The sequence below is a fragment of the Lagopus muta genome, chromosome 21 (genome assembly GCF_023343835.1).
Source record: "Lagopus muta isolate bLagMut1 chromosome 21, bLagMut1 primary, whole genome shotgun sequence".
Classification (NCBI taxonomy): Eukaryota; Metazoa; Chordata; class Aves; order Galliformes; family Phasianidae; genus Lagopus; species Lagopus muta.
The window spans coordinates 3,733,215-3,753,411 of NC_064453.1; the positions used below are offsets into that span (position 1 = coordinate 3,733,215).

At 41.8% G+C, this 20,197-nt stretch overlaps 1 protein-coding gene across 1 annotated transcript in view; it reads left to right on the forward strand.

The window, feature by feature from the left end:
• PEX14 (peroxisomal biogenesis factor 14) overlaps window positions 1–20,197 on the forward strand; it is a 72,785-nt gene that overhangs the window by 29,089 nt on the left and 23,499 nt on the right. The window contains exon 3 of the mRNA XM_048967972.1: window positions 4,096–4,180. Coding sequence (XP_048823929.1) covers window positions 4,096–4,180 — 85 coding nt within the window. The remainder of the gene's footprint in view (window positions 1–4,095; window positions 4,181–20,197) is intronic.

A 20,197-nucleotide genomic window follows, 5' to 3' on the forward strand; every position in this document is an offset into this window, starting at 1 on the left:
GTGGCCTTCTGCTCTGGCTGAAATAGGCTGAGCGTTTGTTGATACTGCCATATTACTGTTTTTTAATATACTGGGAAAAAAATTAATTCCAACTTCTTTTACATACGTCATGTATATTGCCAGTGTTGATTGCTTCCGCACATGTAATGTAAACTGTCTGTGCATAGTTCATGGCCTGTGCCGCCTCTGCTTAATGAAAAGAAGTGTTGCATTTAAACAGATACAGATCCACTCAGAAAGACAAAATACCATCCCCTGCAACGTATAATTCAGCCCCAACCTTTACATCACAGGTCATCTCAAAGTCTCAGTCTATCAACAAACACTGTTTAGTAATAACCTACAGAGGGTTCCCAGCATTGGGAAATGTGTCAGAGCTCTTTCTGGCTGCACTCCCAGCAGCTTCCAGTTCTCTTTTCTGTGTAGACCTCCGTTACCAAACCCTGTGGAGCTTTTAGTGACGAGGGTGTTTTGTTTGCCATTTTTGTCGCTTTGGGGTTGTTTAGGGTTGTTTGTTGTTGGTTGTTTTTTTTTCTTTCCGATGGTAGAAAGAAGGCATTTGCCATTGCATTTTAAATTTCACGGTTTATTTTTCTAATGCAAGTAACTGATAAAGTAGCTTAGATTGCTTTCCTGCAGCGTTGAGCATACTAAGAAATAAGGTTGATTTCCCCATTAACACCAAAGGGGGGGGGGAATTAGGAACGAGGGACCTTGGCTGTAACAGCAAAGTGCCGTGCTTTGGCCCGGAATTTCACCGGCTTGCTGCACTCCCACAACATCTGCAATAAAGTTCCTGTCTCTGTTTTATATCTTTGACATTGAAGCAGAATATTTGGCCTGAATTTATGCAATTTGGCCAGGCGCAAATACAATCCACGAATAGTCGCATTCATCTTCTAATTAGAAAATCAAACTGTAGGAGAAGACCTGCAGCGGGGTTCTGCACACCGGCTCCAGTCAGAACCCCATCTGTGAGCACCGCAGAGCAGCGCGCATCTCTGCAATTAACTGCCTTCTGAACACCAGCTATGCTGTTCAGTGAAACACGTAAGCGATCCTCTAGATGAAACCAGTCTGCTGGCCGGGCTGCGCTGGCAGTCTGAGAATCACAGTAGTGATACAATGCACATTATTTGGCAGTGTCCTAATGGCAGAAAAATTCGGAGAAGCGTTACAAACGCTACAGAAATAGTACAGAGCAGTGTTAGCAGCTGAGTCAGAGTGCTATTTGCTGCACCGTCTTGTCAGGGTTGCATCTTCTCCGTCCTTTTTCTGATTTTTTAGACTGTGGGCTGCAGTTGCCCTTTGTGCGCCAAGAAAATGATCCATGGAAGGCTGGAAAGTTTCTGGGTGTGCATGTTGAGAATACTGGCATTTTGACACGGCCAGCATCGGTTCTTGAGTTGCCCACGTATGGGAGGTGAATGGGGGAAATGCAGAAGTTTCGGCTCAACCCGCAGGAGGAAACGCAAACACAAATAGGAGAGTGCGGCCTTATCGGATGGAGTTTGGGATTTTCTTTCTATAAAGTTTGTTATTGCCTGTAATTTTATGTTGTTTAAGATTAAACACTTTGTGAATAATGCAGGAAATGATGCAGGGAAGAGATAAACCAGAAGTTTATTTTGGAGGGAATTTTACTACTGAAATGTTTACATTTTTTTACCAGGCAAAAATAAGTTTTAATAAAGAGTTAGAATCAATAAAACGTTAAAAGGGTTGTGATTAAAATAGCACAATGAAAAATACCGTTCATTTCTTACAGGCTGTTTTGTGCTTAAAACCTGATAATTAAAGCTGAAAGCTCGCTGGCTTCCAGGTCTGCGGGCCTTTTGTGCCTGCATCTCCTCGCTGAACGTGGGAGGGAGTGTTGAGGAGTTCCTGAAGAAACAAACAAGTAATTACTGTTAGGAGGAAAGTGGGTTTGATATGTTTGCCTATCTGTTGGTTTGCTCTTTGGGGCATCTTTCTTATTCAGCATATTACCTGAAGGTTATTAGTTGGTGTGCTTCGTATTCCTGCATCCAGCACAGCAATATCGGCTGTGATTTGCCTGTCGCCTGCGTGCAGCCAGAGAGATCAAATACACGTCAGTGAAACCAAAATGTGCTTTATGGGGGGTGTTGTGCTGTAGTGTTTTATGGTTCAAAATCACTGAATGTAAACTTAAAAATAATGAAGGAAAATAAGAAAAGGGAAAGAATGAAAAATACCCCCTTCATTTTATCCCCCCAACTTCAAAGAGCGCCGGGACTTTGTCAAATTCCCGTTAAAATAAATATGTCAATTTCATCTCTCTGCCAAATTCATTTATCATGCTTTTTTAAAAGGTGTTTTCTGCTTTACCTGATGTTTAAATTGGATTCTCTCGTTTATGCTGTTCTTTGCTGTATCCCCCATGTTTTTCTTAAATGAATTAGTAATGACAGCGTACTCCATCATACCCTCTCTACAGCCACTTTAAGGGAAGCCTGGTGATCTAAACCTTTTAACCTATTAAAGATGATTTTCCCCAATTGAATCAGACCCACCACAGGTGTAATAACTAATCATTTAAACTACACCTGCTATTATGTATTTTTAAGCCATTATGTGTGTTGGATAGATGATAATTCATGTTTATTGCATTGTCCAATGGATCCGTTTTGCCTACACTAGCCTGATTAATGTATTTAAAGAAATAAGAGATGCAATTTAAAAAAAAAAAAAAAAAAAAAAACATTGATGGAATGCACTGAGGAGTACATTGAAAGTGCCATTAAACCCATCAGAACTTTGCTCTCTGACCAGAAATGCATATTCGAAGGGTTTGATTCAAACACAGAATGAAACTTAGTGATTTCAGTAGTGATGCTGGTTTCCATTCTTCTGCTGTGAAAATTTTTGAAAACCTTTTTGGAGCAGAATTCTCGAAACTCTTTGAAGTTGAATTCTTCAGGACTTACCTAACATAGCTTTGACGTGTGCCACCATTTTAGGAGGAGGCATAGGGCTCAATTTGGGGGGGAAAAAAGCTCTTCTTTGGAAATGCATGGTTATTTTTAGCTAGAGTGGAAGGAATTCATCTCTTCCATCAGCTGACGTGGAAGGTGCATCGCCAAAGTGCCCTTAACTTCAGGCAAATGATTCCCCTTGATGCCACAGCCAGAACAGATGCCTTTGTACAGAGGTAAATTGAATCAGCTGTTTTCCACCAGTGCAGCAACATGTAATAACGTGTGTAATCATACAGGAGGGTATGTGGAAAATTGACCTCTGCCACATGAACAAAAAAAGGAAATACCTTCCACTGGCACTAAATCCTAATGCAAAAAACTGATGCTATTGTTGTTGATGCCGTTCGGTATTATCCCAGACTTCATCCTTTGTTTGGATAAGTGGTTTGTTTTAAGTGCTATGACACCTTAAAGAAGCACGTAGAGGAAGTCAGTCATTAGACAAAAATAATCTGTGATTTCTACCGGGGTGGAACATGAAGTAACGGCTCACCAAACCATTTATGTCATGAAAAGTGACTTTATTTATTTATTTTCGTTTCTGTTGTTGTTGTGTGATCCAAAACATGGGAAGTTGCTTCTTTGCCAGTCATGATGAGCTAAGGTTTATTTACTGCTAGCAGTTCAATTGAAATGATGGCAGAAAAGACCTGAATCTCTTAAAACCTGCAGGGAGCAGTCAGATAGAAAAGAAGTGTTCTTCCTAGCAGCAGTCCGTTGTTGCAGATCGCATGTAATGTTTGGAGGCTGCCATCAGCTATGGGAGCCAGACAAGATAAGGAGATGACTATAAATGACAGAAACCTCCAAGAATCTTAATGGAGACTTTTGTGCAGGTCAAGCTGCTGAAAGAGCAATTCAAAAAGCGACTTCTGGGTCGAAATAGCATAACTGTTCTGATGAGAGCGGAGCCACAAACTGATGTTCATTGAACTATTTCTGAAAGTTGGATTGGTGTCAGCTCCAGACTCTCTCCATGTGTTAGATGCAATGCCTTGCTTTGCGGTACAGAATGCATAATGAGAAGTATGAATGACCATTCCTAACTTCAATCTTTTTCTCTCTTCTCTTTCTCCAATCCTCCTGCCCTCATCAGATTGTGACTGCAGTGAAATTTTTACAGAATCCCCGAGTCCGCCAAAGTCCAGTTGCAACCAGAAGAGCATTTCTGAAGAAGAAAGGTATGGATTCTTTAAGTCTGTGGTCTGCTGATAATGGGGGAGTTTGGCTTAGGGATAAAGCTAAGGAGTATTGCTGTGGAATATTGGCTGAGCACTAAGTGGGTAGTCTGTCTGAGAAAAAGATGTGAAGTTTATAAAAAATACCACTCTCTTTTCTTCCATACCGACTAGAGCAATATTGGCTCCAGATGTGGAATTGTAAAATACAGAAGACACATTGGAAGTTCTCACGTTAACTATTATTGCATGTTTTCGGAGATGAGGACGGTTTGGAGTTGTGGACGAGTTGATCGGTTCTAGCCTTGGTGGCATTGACTTTAGAATGACCAGCTTTGAGGTGAAAAGGTCGGATGTTTCTGAAGAGAGCCAGGCAGAGGAGAGAAGGGCAAAGGACTTTGTGAAAGTAAACTGGGTCAGGGTAAGGTCGAGCTTGGGGTCAGCCCAGCTTTCAGGCTGAAATGGTAAACTGCTGGCTGGGTTTGCTTATTTTCTGTAGTAGAGACAGAATAGATCCTGACAAATTCTATGTTGTCTTAGACAGGTGGAACATACTTTTTCCACTGCCTACTTGGGAATTTATTTTACTTTCTGATTCTTCAAGAAACTACATTTTGTTTATTTTTTTTCTTTATACTAAAGTGTTTTGTCAAGAGCTTACAGTGCATGTCAGGTGAAGTTCACTCCGCATTATGCTCCCTTCCATGTTATGCTACATTTCTAGGACCATATTGCTTAGATCTTTAATGTAAGATGCAAATAATTAGGACGGTCTTACCTTGGAGTTAATTACACGCACTGTGGAACACTTAAAGCAGTTGGAACGATGCTCCAGACTTCAGAGGGGAGTGACCCGTGTGAACACTGAAGATATGAGTGCTTCAGAGTACATCAAATTCTATAGCCAAGGATCTTGGGTTTTAACAAGTAGAGAAGCCTATGGAACACGTTAACCTGTTTGAGGATATGAACTATTTATTGAAATGCCTGAGACCTGATATCATGAGATGGAGATTTAAGAATATGTTTTGCTCTGCTCATCTTGGACACCAAAGGACGTAGAAGGCCATGGCAGTTCTGTGTTTTAGCAATGCTGTCATGACAAGTAGTTCATGGGTACATCAGTTCTAATGTGATCATCTCACTGCTTGTCCTAGTGCCAGTTAGAGTGTTCCAGCCCCATGCTTAGGTATGTTGCTTGCCCTGCCCTGCCATCAGGATGGCATTAAAATTTGGAGCCTGTTGGCTGCTGTGCTCCATGAGTTTTTCCTTGAAATATGTGGACCTACAGGGAGTAATTAATCATAAAAGCTCGGGGATTTCAACTCTATCATCGAAGCAATGAAGCAAGGGAAAGCTGAGCCTAAAAGCTGTGCTGATTACCCGGGGTAACCTGATACAAAATCTATTGTTGCCGAGAGATCCTTAGCCCCCAGTATATCGTGCAATATTATAACTGCCTGATCTTCTCCTGTGCTGACAATGACCAGTTATTCCTCATTTTCTCTCTCAACACAGCTGGGTTAGAATTTCATTTGCAGAAGGTATTTAGAGCAATTTAGAGACAAATGTCTCTGGTGTTTGCTCTGCACTTCCCCACCGCAGGCTTCGCTGAACAGTTTTTAGTATCAGGAGCTCCATCTAATCTGTTTAATTTTAATAAATCCCTGACTGGGAGAAGAGGAAGGGTGGGGAGATGGAGGCAGAGAGAAACTGTGGCCCGACTAATACTTCTTATGAATTACTTGTCTAATAATTACTAAACAGCAGAAATGGTTTGGTATAGCTGTTTGTATGCTCCTGTTTGTTAATTAGCTCTCCTTCCCTTTGTGCTAATTATTTGTTTGAAAACTTAACAGTAGGAGGTGGGAAGGAGCAGGGTCCAGTCGTGCTTGTAGCCAGCAATCATTGGAAATACAGCCATATGGAATCAGAGCACTGAGTTTACAACGTGATCCCTGTCCAGTGCTCGAGAGCAAAGGGTTCCTGCTGTCACTGTATCTGTGTGCTTTAGCACAGGGGGGCAATTATTCCTGAAACCGTTGTGTTGTGGCTAAATCCAGCCTGGATCAATGAGAGATGACTTGGCTGTTCCTGCAGTCACTGTAATCCCAGTGACTGTGCTTATCCCCATTCACAGAAAGTTGGACCATCTGCTAGAGAAGTCTTCACTGCCAGTCCAAAAACCATTTTAGAATACAGAAATCATTTAAGTTAAAAGAGTTTAAGTAAAAATAAATGTTGTAGGGAGTCATGCAGAGCATGCAGAGATGCCCCTCTGGTTTCTTCACAGCTGCTTTGGTCCAGACTTCTTCCAGCAGAGAACGTAAGAGAGAGCCCTGGCCTTTTTATGGCACTGGTTCTAGTTAAAAACTGAACCCTGTGTAAGGGAATGCAGAGGGAGGCCATGTGCCCTGCCCTTGCAGCAGCCTCTTGCTATCCCTGCTTCAGCTTGTGAGAGCCACAGGAGTAGGGCTGGAGCATGAGCTGCGGGTGAGCTTTCAGGTCCTGCAATCTTTTTGCCTAGGAAGTTTCCCTTCGGAGACTTGCAGAGATGGTTCTGCTTTGAATTATGATTTCTCTTCATCTTTTTGTTTTTTGGGTAAAAATTCCAATCAAATTTTACTTTATCTTAATAGCATTTAATATAGGAACTGAAGTTCTCAGTACATTTCTCCAGCTGCACTGGGTCTGGTTCCTTGTGAAACAGTAGTTGCAGCAGCTGAAAGTAGCCTGTCCTGGTTACTCATCACAGGTCAGGGGTTTGCTGAACTGCTCTCAGGAGCCTGCTCTGCCTCTGCTGATGACAGTTGGGAGAGTGAGGGTGTCCTCGATTTGTAAAAAGGTCTTTCAAAAGTCAGATGAGATTTCTGTGTTGTCTCGAGCACTTTCAAACTCCCAAATACAGAGACATTAATGAGAAACATGAAGTTATTAGAATCATTTATCATTTTCTTTGAAGCTTACACTGGCATTTTGTGTAATTTATGACATTTCCTCCTTTTTATCATGAACTTCTTCAGATGAAGGGAAAAACAGCTGTTTCCCTTCAGAGTATCTGAAAGAAAAGAAAGAAAAAAGATGCTGTTTGTTTTTTGTCCAACTCGCTGATTCTGCTGATGACATGCCACAGAATCAGCGGCGCCTTGGGAATAATTAGACAACATGTGGGGCTTAAACCCTTGTGGAAATGTGTCTGTCATCTAACTGTTGTGCCTCAGATGTCCTGTATTGCTCAGCTACCCATCCACTAACTCATGTGGCTTGTTAATTTTGTGTACTCCAAATCTGTAACTTCTGGCCAGATGGTCAGGGTGGAAGTGCACAAAGCATTGGAGGCCAGCATTTATTCGGGGTGCTGGTCTTGTGTCCCAGGGAGGGGAGTAACTGCTAGGTGGTAACTTCTTAAGTAGCCTTGGATGAAGCATTTTTTCCTTGGTTGCTGGCTCTCTTCATTTGTAAAATGAATACAGCAATGCCTTCCTGGTGTGGGATTGTGGCAAAAAGCACACAAGGAGCTCAGAAATGAGTTACTGGTGAGTGGAATTGCAGCGAGGAGAAGTAAATATTGCTGTTGAGTTGAATTGGTTGGGAAAGAGTCCGCTTGGAAGGCTGAGCAGTTTTGAGGAGGCACGCTACCTGGTTTACTGTTTTATGTTCATATGCATGTACAGAACTCTTGTTCGTCAAACTCTTGCTCGGTGGGATGTGCTGAAGGCTGCTGGGAGTGCTGCCCTTTGTACTGGTGCGCTGTCTTGTAATCTGTTTCATTACTTGGGCAGATAGGAGAAGAATGACTGCACAGCATTTTCGTGTGGGCCTTGCAGGTTTGTGCAGTGCAGCAGGGTCAGGCTGTGATGATTTCTGAAGAGATGAATAAATAATTTAACTGTAGACGCCTCTTCCCGATGAGAGCTCAAAGATACCTGAGTCCCTGGAAAGAAATGCTGTCAGCCCCACAATATCCAGTAGAAAACCAAGTGAATTTTCTTCTTTCTGTAGTCTACATTCTTGGAGGTTGAACTCTTGTCTTTTCTTCTTTGCCAAAGAAACCAAAGTAAATCACCTTGAGGACCTGAGAGAAGGGGGCACAGCCTGCTGCTGGAGGGCTTTAAAGGAAGTAAATTCTTCAGCACATTTCAATTTCACCCTCTTTTATTACTTTTCTTTTTTATAATTTAAGTCCATTTCATGAGGCAGTTTGCATGTCCTTGAATGGAATCTCGTTACCATGAAAGCTTTTTTAGCATTGATTTCATAACAGTCTTAATTTAATAGCGCCATCATTACTGAGAAGCCCTGAGAGTGAGGCCCTGGCTTTCCAGGTCACTGACCTTTTAATTACAAACCTTGTTCTGATGGCCAGGTTATCGACAGGACAGCTCCCAGCTTCTGCCCCCACTATGAAGATGAAAATAACTGCCTTTCCTCCCCCACTCCCAGAAAAGGGAGGAAAAGAAAAGTAACCTCTGGTGTTTCCAAAATTAATTTTCTCCTTCAGCTTTACTTTGTAATTAATTCTTTAACGTGTCTTAGTGAAGCTCAAACAGTTTTTACAAAGCTTTTTCTACAGTGCAAGCTGATAGAGTCCAGTGACAATTCATGCAAAAAACTGTAGTCAGTAACCTATGTTGTCAAGATACCTACTTGTACTTAGGATACCTGTTCGTAGCTATGGCCCTCCAAAGCTTATGCTTCCCTGGAAATGACCAGTTTTAATACAAGAATGTGTGATTAGGCCATAAGTGCAAAGTATTAAAGGAATGCTGGGTGACTTGTCCTTCTCTTCAAACGTGCTGACAGGATATGGATTTAAAAGCTGATGAAGAAATGGAATGAAGGCCTGACTTAACTGCACAACTGATTGTGTGAGTGAGCACTTGTCCTGTTTTGTATGCGCAGGTAGGGCAGCTCGTCCTCTGGTTGAGTGATGAGTGTTCTGTGCCAGTGCCTGGGTAGGCGTCATCACCTGCACATGCAAAGCTGCAAGTGAGAGCTGGAATTTTTTAAAAAATTGGGAGAATGTACTTAGTATATTTAAGCATCTAGAACAACCGACTTTGGCACAGAATGAGAGAAAAGCTACTTCATTGGTAGAACCAGAGAGTGTATGCTTTCTGATTATTAAAGGAGTTTGGAACAGGTGTTCAAGTAGCAGAGAGGAAGTCTAACAGCTTGTGTTAGATGTACAAAAATGACTGTACAGGTTAAAGGGAAGTCAAAGAGCATTCTGCATTTTCATAATGCTTTTCATTTAAGGATCCTGGAGCACGTTGTACCCATTAACCACTGAAACTTTGCAGCTATTTGCATCAAGCACATTTGATGATGTGTATAGGGTTATCTACATCTCACTGGGCTTTCTGCTGAAAAGCATCCATCTCTGGGTTTGAGGACAGCAGCTGTCGAGTGTCACTACACTGTTTTTAGGGGAGGAAATGAAGAACGCTTTGTCTAAGTGATCTTGAATTTACTAAGATTCTTGAAAAGCACTATGAAATATATTATTACTACTAGTACAGCTAATGTAATTTATATACTCTGCTTGAAGAAAAATGTGTCCTATACCTGATTGTGCTACCAGTGTGTTCTTTAGGTGCTACCCATGCAAATTTTGGATCAATATAGCCCTGCATAATTGGTTGTATCCTAAAGGATCTCGTTAGAGACTCAGAGAATGAAGAGTGAAAGAATGATTGCTTTCAGTGATAACAAGCTCTCAACGTTCCTATCTGAATAAGCGCTAGTGGTTATCACTTCTGTTTCTGGTACTTGACTGTGCCTGTCCAGTGCTGGTAATGTTCAACGTACAAGGAAGATTTCCACTGCTGGAGCCTCATAATCAGGAGGAACAAATGTGCTGATGATCCAAAAACTAGTGCCACAGTGGTGTATTTTGTATTAGTTGCCTTCTTTTTCCTTCCTGAAAAGTGATTGAGAATCTCTATCCGTCAGGACATGTCCTGCCAGTCTTCTGCATGCCTATCTGTCACCTGCTGTTCAGCGCCAGCCTATTCGTCTTGCTGCCTCCTCCCCCCGTTTCACTACTGCTTGTGTTACCCAGACTTGTCATGAACTCTACAGATTTCCTTGACTTGTCTGCCAAGAAGAGAGCTGCAGCAAGAACGGTAACAAAATGGGATCAAGTGATCCACCGGAAGACATCCTGGATAGAGAATCAGATACACTGATTCTTTGGAGTTGTCAGGGTTTTTGGAAGAAAATCTTTGTAATGGATAGAAAGCTACTACTATAAATCCTCAAGATTAGGAAGGAAGTTTGGAAGAAGGAAGGTATTTAGTATACAACCATGAGGAGAAATTGCTCTGAACTTTGACTTGTCCCAATCACTATTGATTCAAAACGAGGGTGGAAAAACACCGCTGCAAGTTTGGGCATAACTAGCAGTATGGCAGTGTGTACAGAGGAAGTCAGTCCTTTCTGTTTGCAACCTGATAGTGTTTAGAATAGCCAGATGATTAAGAAAAATGTGTGCATCTGTGTGTTGATAGAAACTCTACTTGCTTACAAATGAGTTTGTTATTTTAGAAGAACATTGGACTCAGTGTACGTTTCATTGTTTCGTAACCATTGTTTTTTCATGGCTCAATAGCATTTAGAAACAAGGTTGAACAATACATTTTGATTCCACTGTAAATTCTAAGTTTTGAAATGTTTTAATATTTAAATGGTGTTAGCATTTAAAATATCAGACTATCTAATGAAATACTATTGATCCATCAGATCATCTGTATCGATTAGGCTTGAGCCTTTTATATTGTAGCCGATAATAAGAGATTGATATAATGATATAATATACATCATAATATTGCAATTAAAATATTCAAAAAAATGGGTTTTTGAATTGTAGTAATAAAATGGTTACTTTTCACTGGAACAGTTCAGGTTGCTTTGAAGGAACACCTTCTGTATGAAATGCTGTGCTGGACATTGGTTAGTTAGCTCTCCTTGGAACTAAGAGATTCTTCATAGGAATGCTTTTCACCAGCAGGAGACGTCATCATTGCTATTGGATAGCTTCAACAAGCTTGTCATCTCACACTGTCCGTGGAAGTTCAATGTGAACCTGCTGGCTGTGACCTGTTAGTATGCTGACGAGGGAGGGCAAGAAGTCTGGTTTGGGCCTGATTGGAAGGCAAAGAAAAGTCAGGGAAAACTTGAGGCCTACCAGTCTGCAGGCTGTATTGCTTTAAACAAGATTGTTCCAAAGGGCTTCGATTCAAGCTCTGCTATTTAATGGCAGAAACGTGGAAATATTAGTGACTTTTTCTTTGGCTTCTTATGTGGAAGATTGAGGAGGTGCATTACAAGAGGTGCTCCTTTGATGTAATGGTGCTGTGAAGGGCCATTCAGGGAGTCTCTCAAATTCCCTGTCCTGTAAGTGCACATTTGTGAGCTCTGTAACAATGGCTAGAAGTCGCATTAGTGATAACATCCTCTTTCTTTCACTTCAGGCTCAACCTACAGTGATCTTGAACCATTTAGGTACATGCTGAACTGAACAAGAGGTGATACATTTAGATTGCATTAGATAAACTGTGTGCTGCATCCCCTGTTTCTCTTGGGCCGTGAAAATTCCCCGTGATTCCAGTGTAGAGACCAGAATCACCTTTGATGTGATTTTGTAGCTTGAAAATTATTGATAAATTGGAACAGACTGTTTTGGTTTATGGGAAATTGCATATGCTCCAAAATATCAGTTGTAGGCTTAATTTTAAAAAAATAATTAGAATGTCATGGGTTTAATAGTGTCTTTCCACTTGGCGATCTGACAGTAACTACGTAATGTAAAAGAGCTGTTAAAAATGGCTTTGCAAAATTAACTTCTATTGCTCCATGAGTGTGTTTTGAGTCATATTTGTCTTGTTTACTGTCAAAATAATATTTCCATTCCTGGTAGCATTTCAAAACCAATATGATTACAGCAGAGTGGGTTGAGGTCTGTTCTGGAAGATGATGCTAAAGTAGTCAGCTATATTCTGAGTCCTGAAATAGTTAGCCTTAGTAGTGGGCAAAAAGGACCCAGTTCCTGAGTCCAGCTTATAAATTAATACATTCTTTATCACATTTTTAAGTGAAAATAAATGTAGATTGCCAAAAGAAAATCACCTTTGTAGTTGCAATCTATGGAAGATCTGAGGATAGACGACATACTTGGCTTTGGGCAAGATGCTTGTTCTCAGCTTGCCCACCTGTGAAATGGAATTAATTACCACTTTTGTATCAGTGGCAGTTAGATATGTTTTAACTATGTTTATAAACTGCTTTTATGTGCTTGCTTTGGAATTGTTGATGCTGTAGCGTGTGTGATTGTTGAAGCTGCTTGCTGCAGTAAGAGCCACACTTTAAAGAGAATTTGCTTCCATCAGGTTTGTACGGCAAGGGAGAGCTGCAAACTCGAGAATGTCAGGATGTCAAGGCTTGGGCACATTGCGTGCAATCCTAATCCAGCCCTGCAGCTTTGACCTTTGAAACGAGCTTCACCTTGAGACAGATGAAGAAATCTAGTTTTTGTTTGTATAAAAATATTTTTGTTACAGAGGGAATTTGCTCTTCGTGGTCATTCAGCCCAGGGTTTCCCCACAGTCTTCCTGGAGCAAGTAAAGGAATTCAGTTCCTGATCTGCTCTGTGAATGAACCTGGTACTGTAAGTCTAAAGAGACAGCCTTCTCTCTTGGGGCCAAAACAAGGAGTGGAGTGTAATTAGGTTAATCTGTGTTGCTCTTCTGCTGAAATCCATCTCAGACCTAATGATACTTTCCTGCTAGGAAAGATAAAAGAAGTTCGTGCATGAGATAATTCTCTAGGATCTCTTAGACAACATTTCTGCAGTGTTTAAAACACTAGGTCTTGGATGCACACAAACATGAAATCCTATTATTTACTTTTCTGCTACACACTGTTCCCTCTTAATTCTAATTTGGAAAGCAATCATTCTTTCCTTAGCAAAAAAGAGAATTAAGTCTTTGCTTCATTCTTTCCTATCCTTTCTGATGAGTCCAGGCGAGACTACGCTCCCATAGGAGGAGAGCAGAGAATTCATTCTCAATGAAATCTGAGGCTCTCTTAAGTAAAAGCCGTTGACTTTGTCATTCTGTGCAAATGTGCATTGCTTTTAGCAAGACAATAAAGGGTAAATGGGGTGATCTCTGCTCCTGTGGAGAGGTCGGGTGGTTACATTACACAATCTTCTAGAGCATCTTGCAGCAAATACATGGGTTATATTAAAAGTTGCAATCATATCATTTTTTAAAAGTAAATTGCTGACCTTATGCAGTGGAATCAGCTTTATTGAATTTCGCCAAAAATGCGTTTATAATCCCCTCCCTGCCCCCGCATACACATGATATTCATGTCCTTGCTGCCCATGTGGAAATGTCCTCTTTTTATGGTGATAAAATTATATTTGTCTTTGTCTCTGCCTTGCCTCACCTTTTAAGATTCCATTCTTAAGAGACACTGGTGGATATCTGTACCAGGGAATGAAGATGGGCGATAGCCCTGCATGGGTGGCTGGCTGATCGTGAGCCAGCTGCCTCGGAACAAATAAATAAGCTTTTCACATTTAGAGGACAAATAGTGGAGAACAGGTGTAATATGGGTATTTTTCTACTCATAGTATGGCCTTAGCATAGATAAGGATTTATTTTTACTTGGAATTAGCTATGCTTCTAGATTATTTTTCTAACTGGCATTCAATACAGAATGTAAGATCCACATGCAGTTGTGCTGCACACGTAATGTGTGTTGTGTGTTCCTCACCATAAAGCTGTCTGCAGTCCGTGGCAGCCTGCAGCCCCCTCCCTGAAATCACCGAAGAGAAAACAAAACAAGTGTTTTGCAGCACGCTCAAGAATTTAACAAATATGTCTTTCATATTTGTATACCACGGCTCAAATTCAAAGTACTCTACAAATATGAACTGACAAACCCATCCACCTTTTGTGCAATGGCAAGATGATAAGATGCATTTCATGTTCTTCTGTTCACGTTTGCTCTTCTTGGTTAGACCTTTACAATTTGCAAACTCCAAACTGTGGTGGGAAGCAAAGGAAGTACCATCACCATGCTGGATGGGGAAACTGATTCAGAGGTGTTAGGAACAGCTAGGTGTGAGGTAATCCTGATAGTCCTGACTGCCATACTGTGTCACACTCTGTGATGTACTGATGCTTATGGCATTTTCAGTCAAGTTACTCAGGGCACTGTAGTGTTTATCCTCAGCTGCTTTGGGGGCAGGGGTTGAGTTAGTGGGGTTCAACAAAGCTGACCCAAACCACCCAAGTAAATGGAGGCTGCCTGGCCTCTGTGGTGCTTGCATGCATCCCTTCCTGCAGCAGCTCCCAGCCTGAATTCCTTTGTATGGAGCGTTTAAAAGGTGAGTTGCTCAGAGAAGAGTATCAGAATATCATTGCTCTCAAACCTCAAGTAAGCAGGAGGATGCAGCTGTTAAACTCAGAAATATCAAATGCATGTTTAAAAGATGATTCTGTGTGTGTTTAAAAAAGAGAGCGAGAGAGAATTCAAGGGAACCAAAAAATAGCAGCTTCCATTACTGTAATTAAATGGCAGCATTTAACCTATCAGGTCGTTGCGTGTATGTGAGAGACGAGCAGGGAGCTGCATCTGAAATGATCACCGTCTTCCTTGGGGGATAGAGTAGTTAAATAATTTGTTTGTGAGGTGTGAGCTTAGTGTCGGGTAGAGTGTGTGTGTGTGTGTGTGTGTGTGTGTGTGTGTGTGTGTGTGTGCATCCCAGGAGCTGGGGCTGCCTGCATATGCTCTGCAGGTACCCCAAAGGTGGAATTCAGTAGCACAGCCTGCAAGCTGCTCTTGCCCTGTTGGCAGGGCATCCACAGAGTCAGGGCCTCCCCGCTCCCCAGTATTGCATCAGAAAAGCAGAGCTCATTCCATAGGAGGCCACCTGAGACAAATGAGATGGACACTAAAAGAAAACCAAGGAGGAAATCGCAGTCCTTTTGATGAACTTCATCTACTGTGCTGCTGCAGTGGGTGACGAGCAGTGGGTGACTCCTGGTGGGCCTGGCACAGGGGAGCATGGAGCTCCCAGCGCCGAGCCCTGCCCCTCACACTGCCCCAGTGCAGCTCTGCCCCTCACCCATTTCTATCTCTGAGGTGATTCCTTTGCTTAGGGGCAATTTCCTGGCTCTGGAACTTCAGCATCTTCCCTCACACACGAGCTGATAGCAGTTGCAAGCTTCTCGCTGATCTGGCTGCCTCACCTACTGATCTGGCTTGCTTTATGTTGCAGCTACGTGCCTGTACATGTTCCTTAATATTCCCTCCATGTTCTCTGTGAGTTCTGTGTAGCCAGTCCTGTTGTAACTCCTGGGCTGGAGCTTGTTGAGGCACTGGAGGACAGCAGTCTTCAAGAAATGCAGTTTGGGATTCCCATTTTGAACATTCAGCTCCCACAACTGGATTTTGAGGACAGTGCTTGCTCAAAGGCAGACCAGAGAAACATCTTGTATTTTAGCACCTACTGAAAGCACAGCACAGATTTGTTAGAAATCCAAAAGTGTTACCAAAGATGATCTACAAGCACAAAAAAAAAAAAAAAAAGGGCTAAACTTCTTACTTGAATAAATTAGTCATTGCAAATGCTTTACCTTGGCTTAAATGCACACACTGTGTGTACAGATTCTCAGAACCATCAGTTATGCTTTGTACGCCATAATTGTCACATCAGTCTGAAATGTTCTGCAAAGGATTTTGTGTAACATCGTTCCTGTTTTACAGACGTAGAAACTGAGGCAGATGGAGGTTAAGTGACCTATGCAAGGTCAATAGCAAGGCTGGGAATAGAACCCAAATGTGTGGAGGCTTTTTATTATACTAATAAGGAAACTCTGGAGGTGTGTTTGGCATGGTAATCGGAACCCTAGAGAACCAGAAGCAGTTAGGATGTTCTCTGCATGTCCTGAGGGAGCAATGATGAAACTCCTGTTGTACCTTACCACTCCAGTTCTCCGTGTGTGGTCACCAGAGTTTTTCCACCCCTTACCCTCGTTATTTTTAGTATTGTTAGCACCAGTCGTCCTCTGGGCGTTTTATCCAGACTCCTTTAATTTTCTCTAGAGCTGCTGAAGGCACATAGGGAGAAAAAAATAGCGATAAACAATCCAAAAGATGAAAAATGATCTTCTGAAACCATTCTGCTGTTTTGTTGACTTGTCCCCTGATGTTTTTTGTCTTCGCTCGTCTTTTATCCTGAAGGTCCCTGCCTGAATGTGTAATCTTGATTTCTTGAAAGTTCATTTGCTATTGTTTCTTTCTTCTCCACCCAAGGTTAACATCCTGTGTGGTGACATAGATGGTTGTTGTCCAAATGGATGCAGTGTAACCAACAAAATTGTGCAGGGTGGGTGGAGGAATATTTATACAGTTGTGTTAAAAATTACAAAGTAGGTTTGCCTTTTAAACAGAAGGTATTTCAACGCTTATTGGCAGCATCAGCCTTTAATTTTACAGGTGGCTAGCTTTGTAGTAGTATTCAGCAAACAATATTTTAATGGCATGTAAAAAATTTCTCTAAAACAAAAGAAAGAAGAACAAGGGTGATTTATAATCTGTAATGAATACTTGCTGACGTGTCTTTTTAAATAGTGTATGGGTGTCTCTGTCTTTCTTGGGGAAACGTAAACCGGATTTACCTGAAACGTTTGTGCCATAATAATCAAATATGTAGTACTTAGATGTGTTTTTCTTCATAGAGCTTATCTCCTCCGTGCTGCAGTGTTTGACTCCTAAGCGTCTGACATTGATTCTGCTTCGCAGGAACTGGGTTGGAGGAACAAAGTCACTTTGTAAAGTCGGGAGAAAGTATGTCAGAAAAAGTGCTCAGATTCCTGTGTTCATGGCTGCTTACTCCTTGTTCCTTTCTTTACATTTCCATGTATTATCCCATTCCCGCTTGCAAAGATTTTCCAGCTTTCTTAGACATCCAGCTGTTCTCAGTGCTCCCTGTAGCAGTGCTTTGGGAGGGCAGGGTAGCACTGCTGTCCTGCATACTCTGTGTTTCCGTCCTGTGCATTCTTCAGAAGCTAGAAGTTCATTAAGCGTGTGCTTTATGTGATTTTTCATGTGATGTCGAGACAAATGGGCTTGTTCTTTTCTTTCTCAAATTTTAAAAGGGGAAGCAAACAACATCAAGGCTAGTTGCTCATTGCAGGTAGCCTTAGTCTGCACAGGGTACTCGGATGGCATTGTCTAATGTGCAGATGCTCTTCCTGCTGTGCAATTCCAGGGTAAATACAGAACTGGGGATGATGCATCAGAATGACTTTCTCATTCTTGTATCCAAAATTAAGTCACCCTTCAGATATCCTGACAAATCTGGTTAAAGAATTGCTTAGAATGGCTTGAAGTTACTTTTCTTCTAACCAGAACAGTTTCTTTTGAACTCAGAGTTGGGGAAAAAAAAAGGAGTCTGGTTCTGCAATTTCACACCAGCCTGTTCCAGTAATAACAAATCAGCAGTGGCTTCTGGTCAGGAGTTATTCCACATTAGAGCCAGTTTGCTCGGTCAGATCTGTCATGGGCTGTATTTGGCTCATACTGCTGGCCAGCCTGCTTCTTTTCTGCTGTGGTTATAACAGATGTGTTGGGCTGCAGCTGTCTGTCTGACTGCAGATCCTCCACAGTGGCTCCTTCTACTTCAGTGCCAGAATTCTTGTGTCATGTTCAGGTTGTTTCCTTTGAGGTGGAAATGCAGTGTAAAATTAGAGTTCTGAAGGCACAAAACCAAACCTCTTATATTGCCAATTTTACCTCACCTGAATTTAGGACAACCTTTGTCTTTTTCTTTGAAAGATCCTAAAGATGTTATCACAGATCAAAGAGTAGCCAAAGGCCGATCATTTTGTTGCTATTGCTCAACAAGCTGTTTAACCAAATATTTTTCTTACACCTTCAGTGAAAGTATATGAAGCACAAATGTTCCCTGAGATAGCTATTTTTAAAATCTGTGGTAACAAAGTCAAGCTATTAGATTTTTCAAGTTATATGCAGTGTTCCAAACTGTTCTGCCCTTGGAAATGAATCTGTAGAAAAATTTAGTATCTTTTCACATTCATGGCATGTTTTTTGTTGTGTTTTTCACTGTGAAAATAAAATGCTGTGGACTGTGGTTAAGTTGCTCCGTTTGTGCATCCCCTCCTGTATTTCATCCCTGCCAGTCTCCCATTCACACAGACTGTTGAGTGTTTGGGGCCTGGCTGCCTTCTGGCACCATGAGTGCCTTCTGGGGCATTAAGGAGTGATGTGATCCTGGTAATGAAGATCAGAACTGTCACCGTGAGACTTGTTTCTCTGTAGGAATAACAGCAAGCATTTGCAGATCACAGGTTGGGGTATGCTTGGAAACATGCATTTGGTGTATCTGATGTGTGTTTTCTCTGGATGCATGGCTTTATTTCTAGGGAGGTTGTCAGCAGTGGTAGCAAATTATGGCAGCACTACGGTTACTAGAGCAGCATCTCTTTCATTATCTGGATATTCTGCCCTCTGCAGTCTTCTAAACTAATGATATAGCCTTGGTTATGTTCCATTCCTGATAAATTACCTGATAAATTGGCATCTTTGCATAGAGTCTTCAAAGCCTTCAAACCCAAGGAATAAATTCATTTGAAATAATTAAAAATATGCAGGGGGTTTTGTTCCCCAAGGTAGTATTCTTACATCAGGTGCTGGCTGAATGGGATGTCCTGCATTCCAGTCTTACAGCATTGGCTTCCAGCTCAGCCACGTGTTGCCTCTTCATCACTGTGTGTCACAGGCAGGTGCTGATATATTCCACCAGTGTCCACGTGAAGGAGATTTTCTAACAGACACTGTTCTTCTTCTTGTGTGTGATAGCAGAAAGGAAAGGCTGCAGGAAAGAGACCTGAGGATGATGACAAAAGGAAATCTCTCCTTGCTGATCATGGTATTCTTAGAATGCCTCTGTAATACAGATGGTGCTTGAGAAAGAGCTCCCCAGGTCTGAAGTCTCACTGTGTTTCTGCGTAGCCTGGTTGCACAGGAAGGTAGCTGGGCTTTGTAAGGAAGTTTCTGGTACTGCACTTCAGGTTTCTGAGGCATGTCCTGTTTGATTTAGAGTCCTGTTGCTGGCTGCCCTTTTTGTACTTTGAACTTTGTGTGAAGCAAAAATTGTGCCTGCTGAATTATGTGGGCTGCTAGCTGAAGATTTGCTGAAGATTAATTCAAAAATGAGGCGTCCAAATCCTGTTAAGGCTGTGGTAATAACTGCACCTATTAGGACTTCTGCATTTCAGAGTCCTGGGTGTTGTTCCTCCTACTCTCCTCCTGGTGCTTCAGTTCCTGGAATACATAGCATAGTGTGGGGAACTTGCACTTGAGGTTCCCTTTTTTTTCCCGTGTGGAGCAGAGATCTCATCCTCCATAAGAGCAAGGAGCTTTCTTTGCTTAGAAGAGGAAGTCCTGACCTCTCTTAGTTCAAGTGGAGCAGTGTCTTCCCTGCCTTGAAACTAGCAGGGAAATACATTTTGTGCTGGTGTACAAGGCTGTGATTTATGCTATGATGTGCTTTGTGATATCACAGTGTCCTTTTGCCTTTGTGTTTGATTTTTTTTCCTCTTAATGAATTTCAGTGGCAACGTTGGCAGTGAACAGGGGTTTTTACCCCAAATGCCCATAGGACAGTGAGGCATTCTCCCTGCGGTCTGCTGCCTTGGAGGAGACCTGGGCATTCTCTTCATCCTCCTATTAATCTTACTGCAAGTTTGTGTGTTGTTTTTTCTACACCTTTCCTCCTCCATTGGAAATAGCATTAACTAGGGAGATATCTCTAAATAGGAAACGACTGGAAGGAAGCACGTTTCTCTCTTGTCTGAGTGCACAAACATGTTACACGCAAACATGGACGAGTGATCAGAAGCAACTTTTTCGTTGTGTATTTTGAACTTCCCTTATATAGAAAAAGAAGAGAAAAAGTTGTAGTACTTGTTTGAGTTTTTT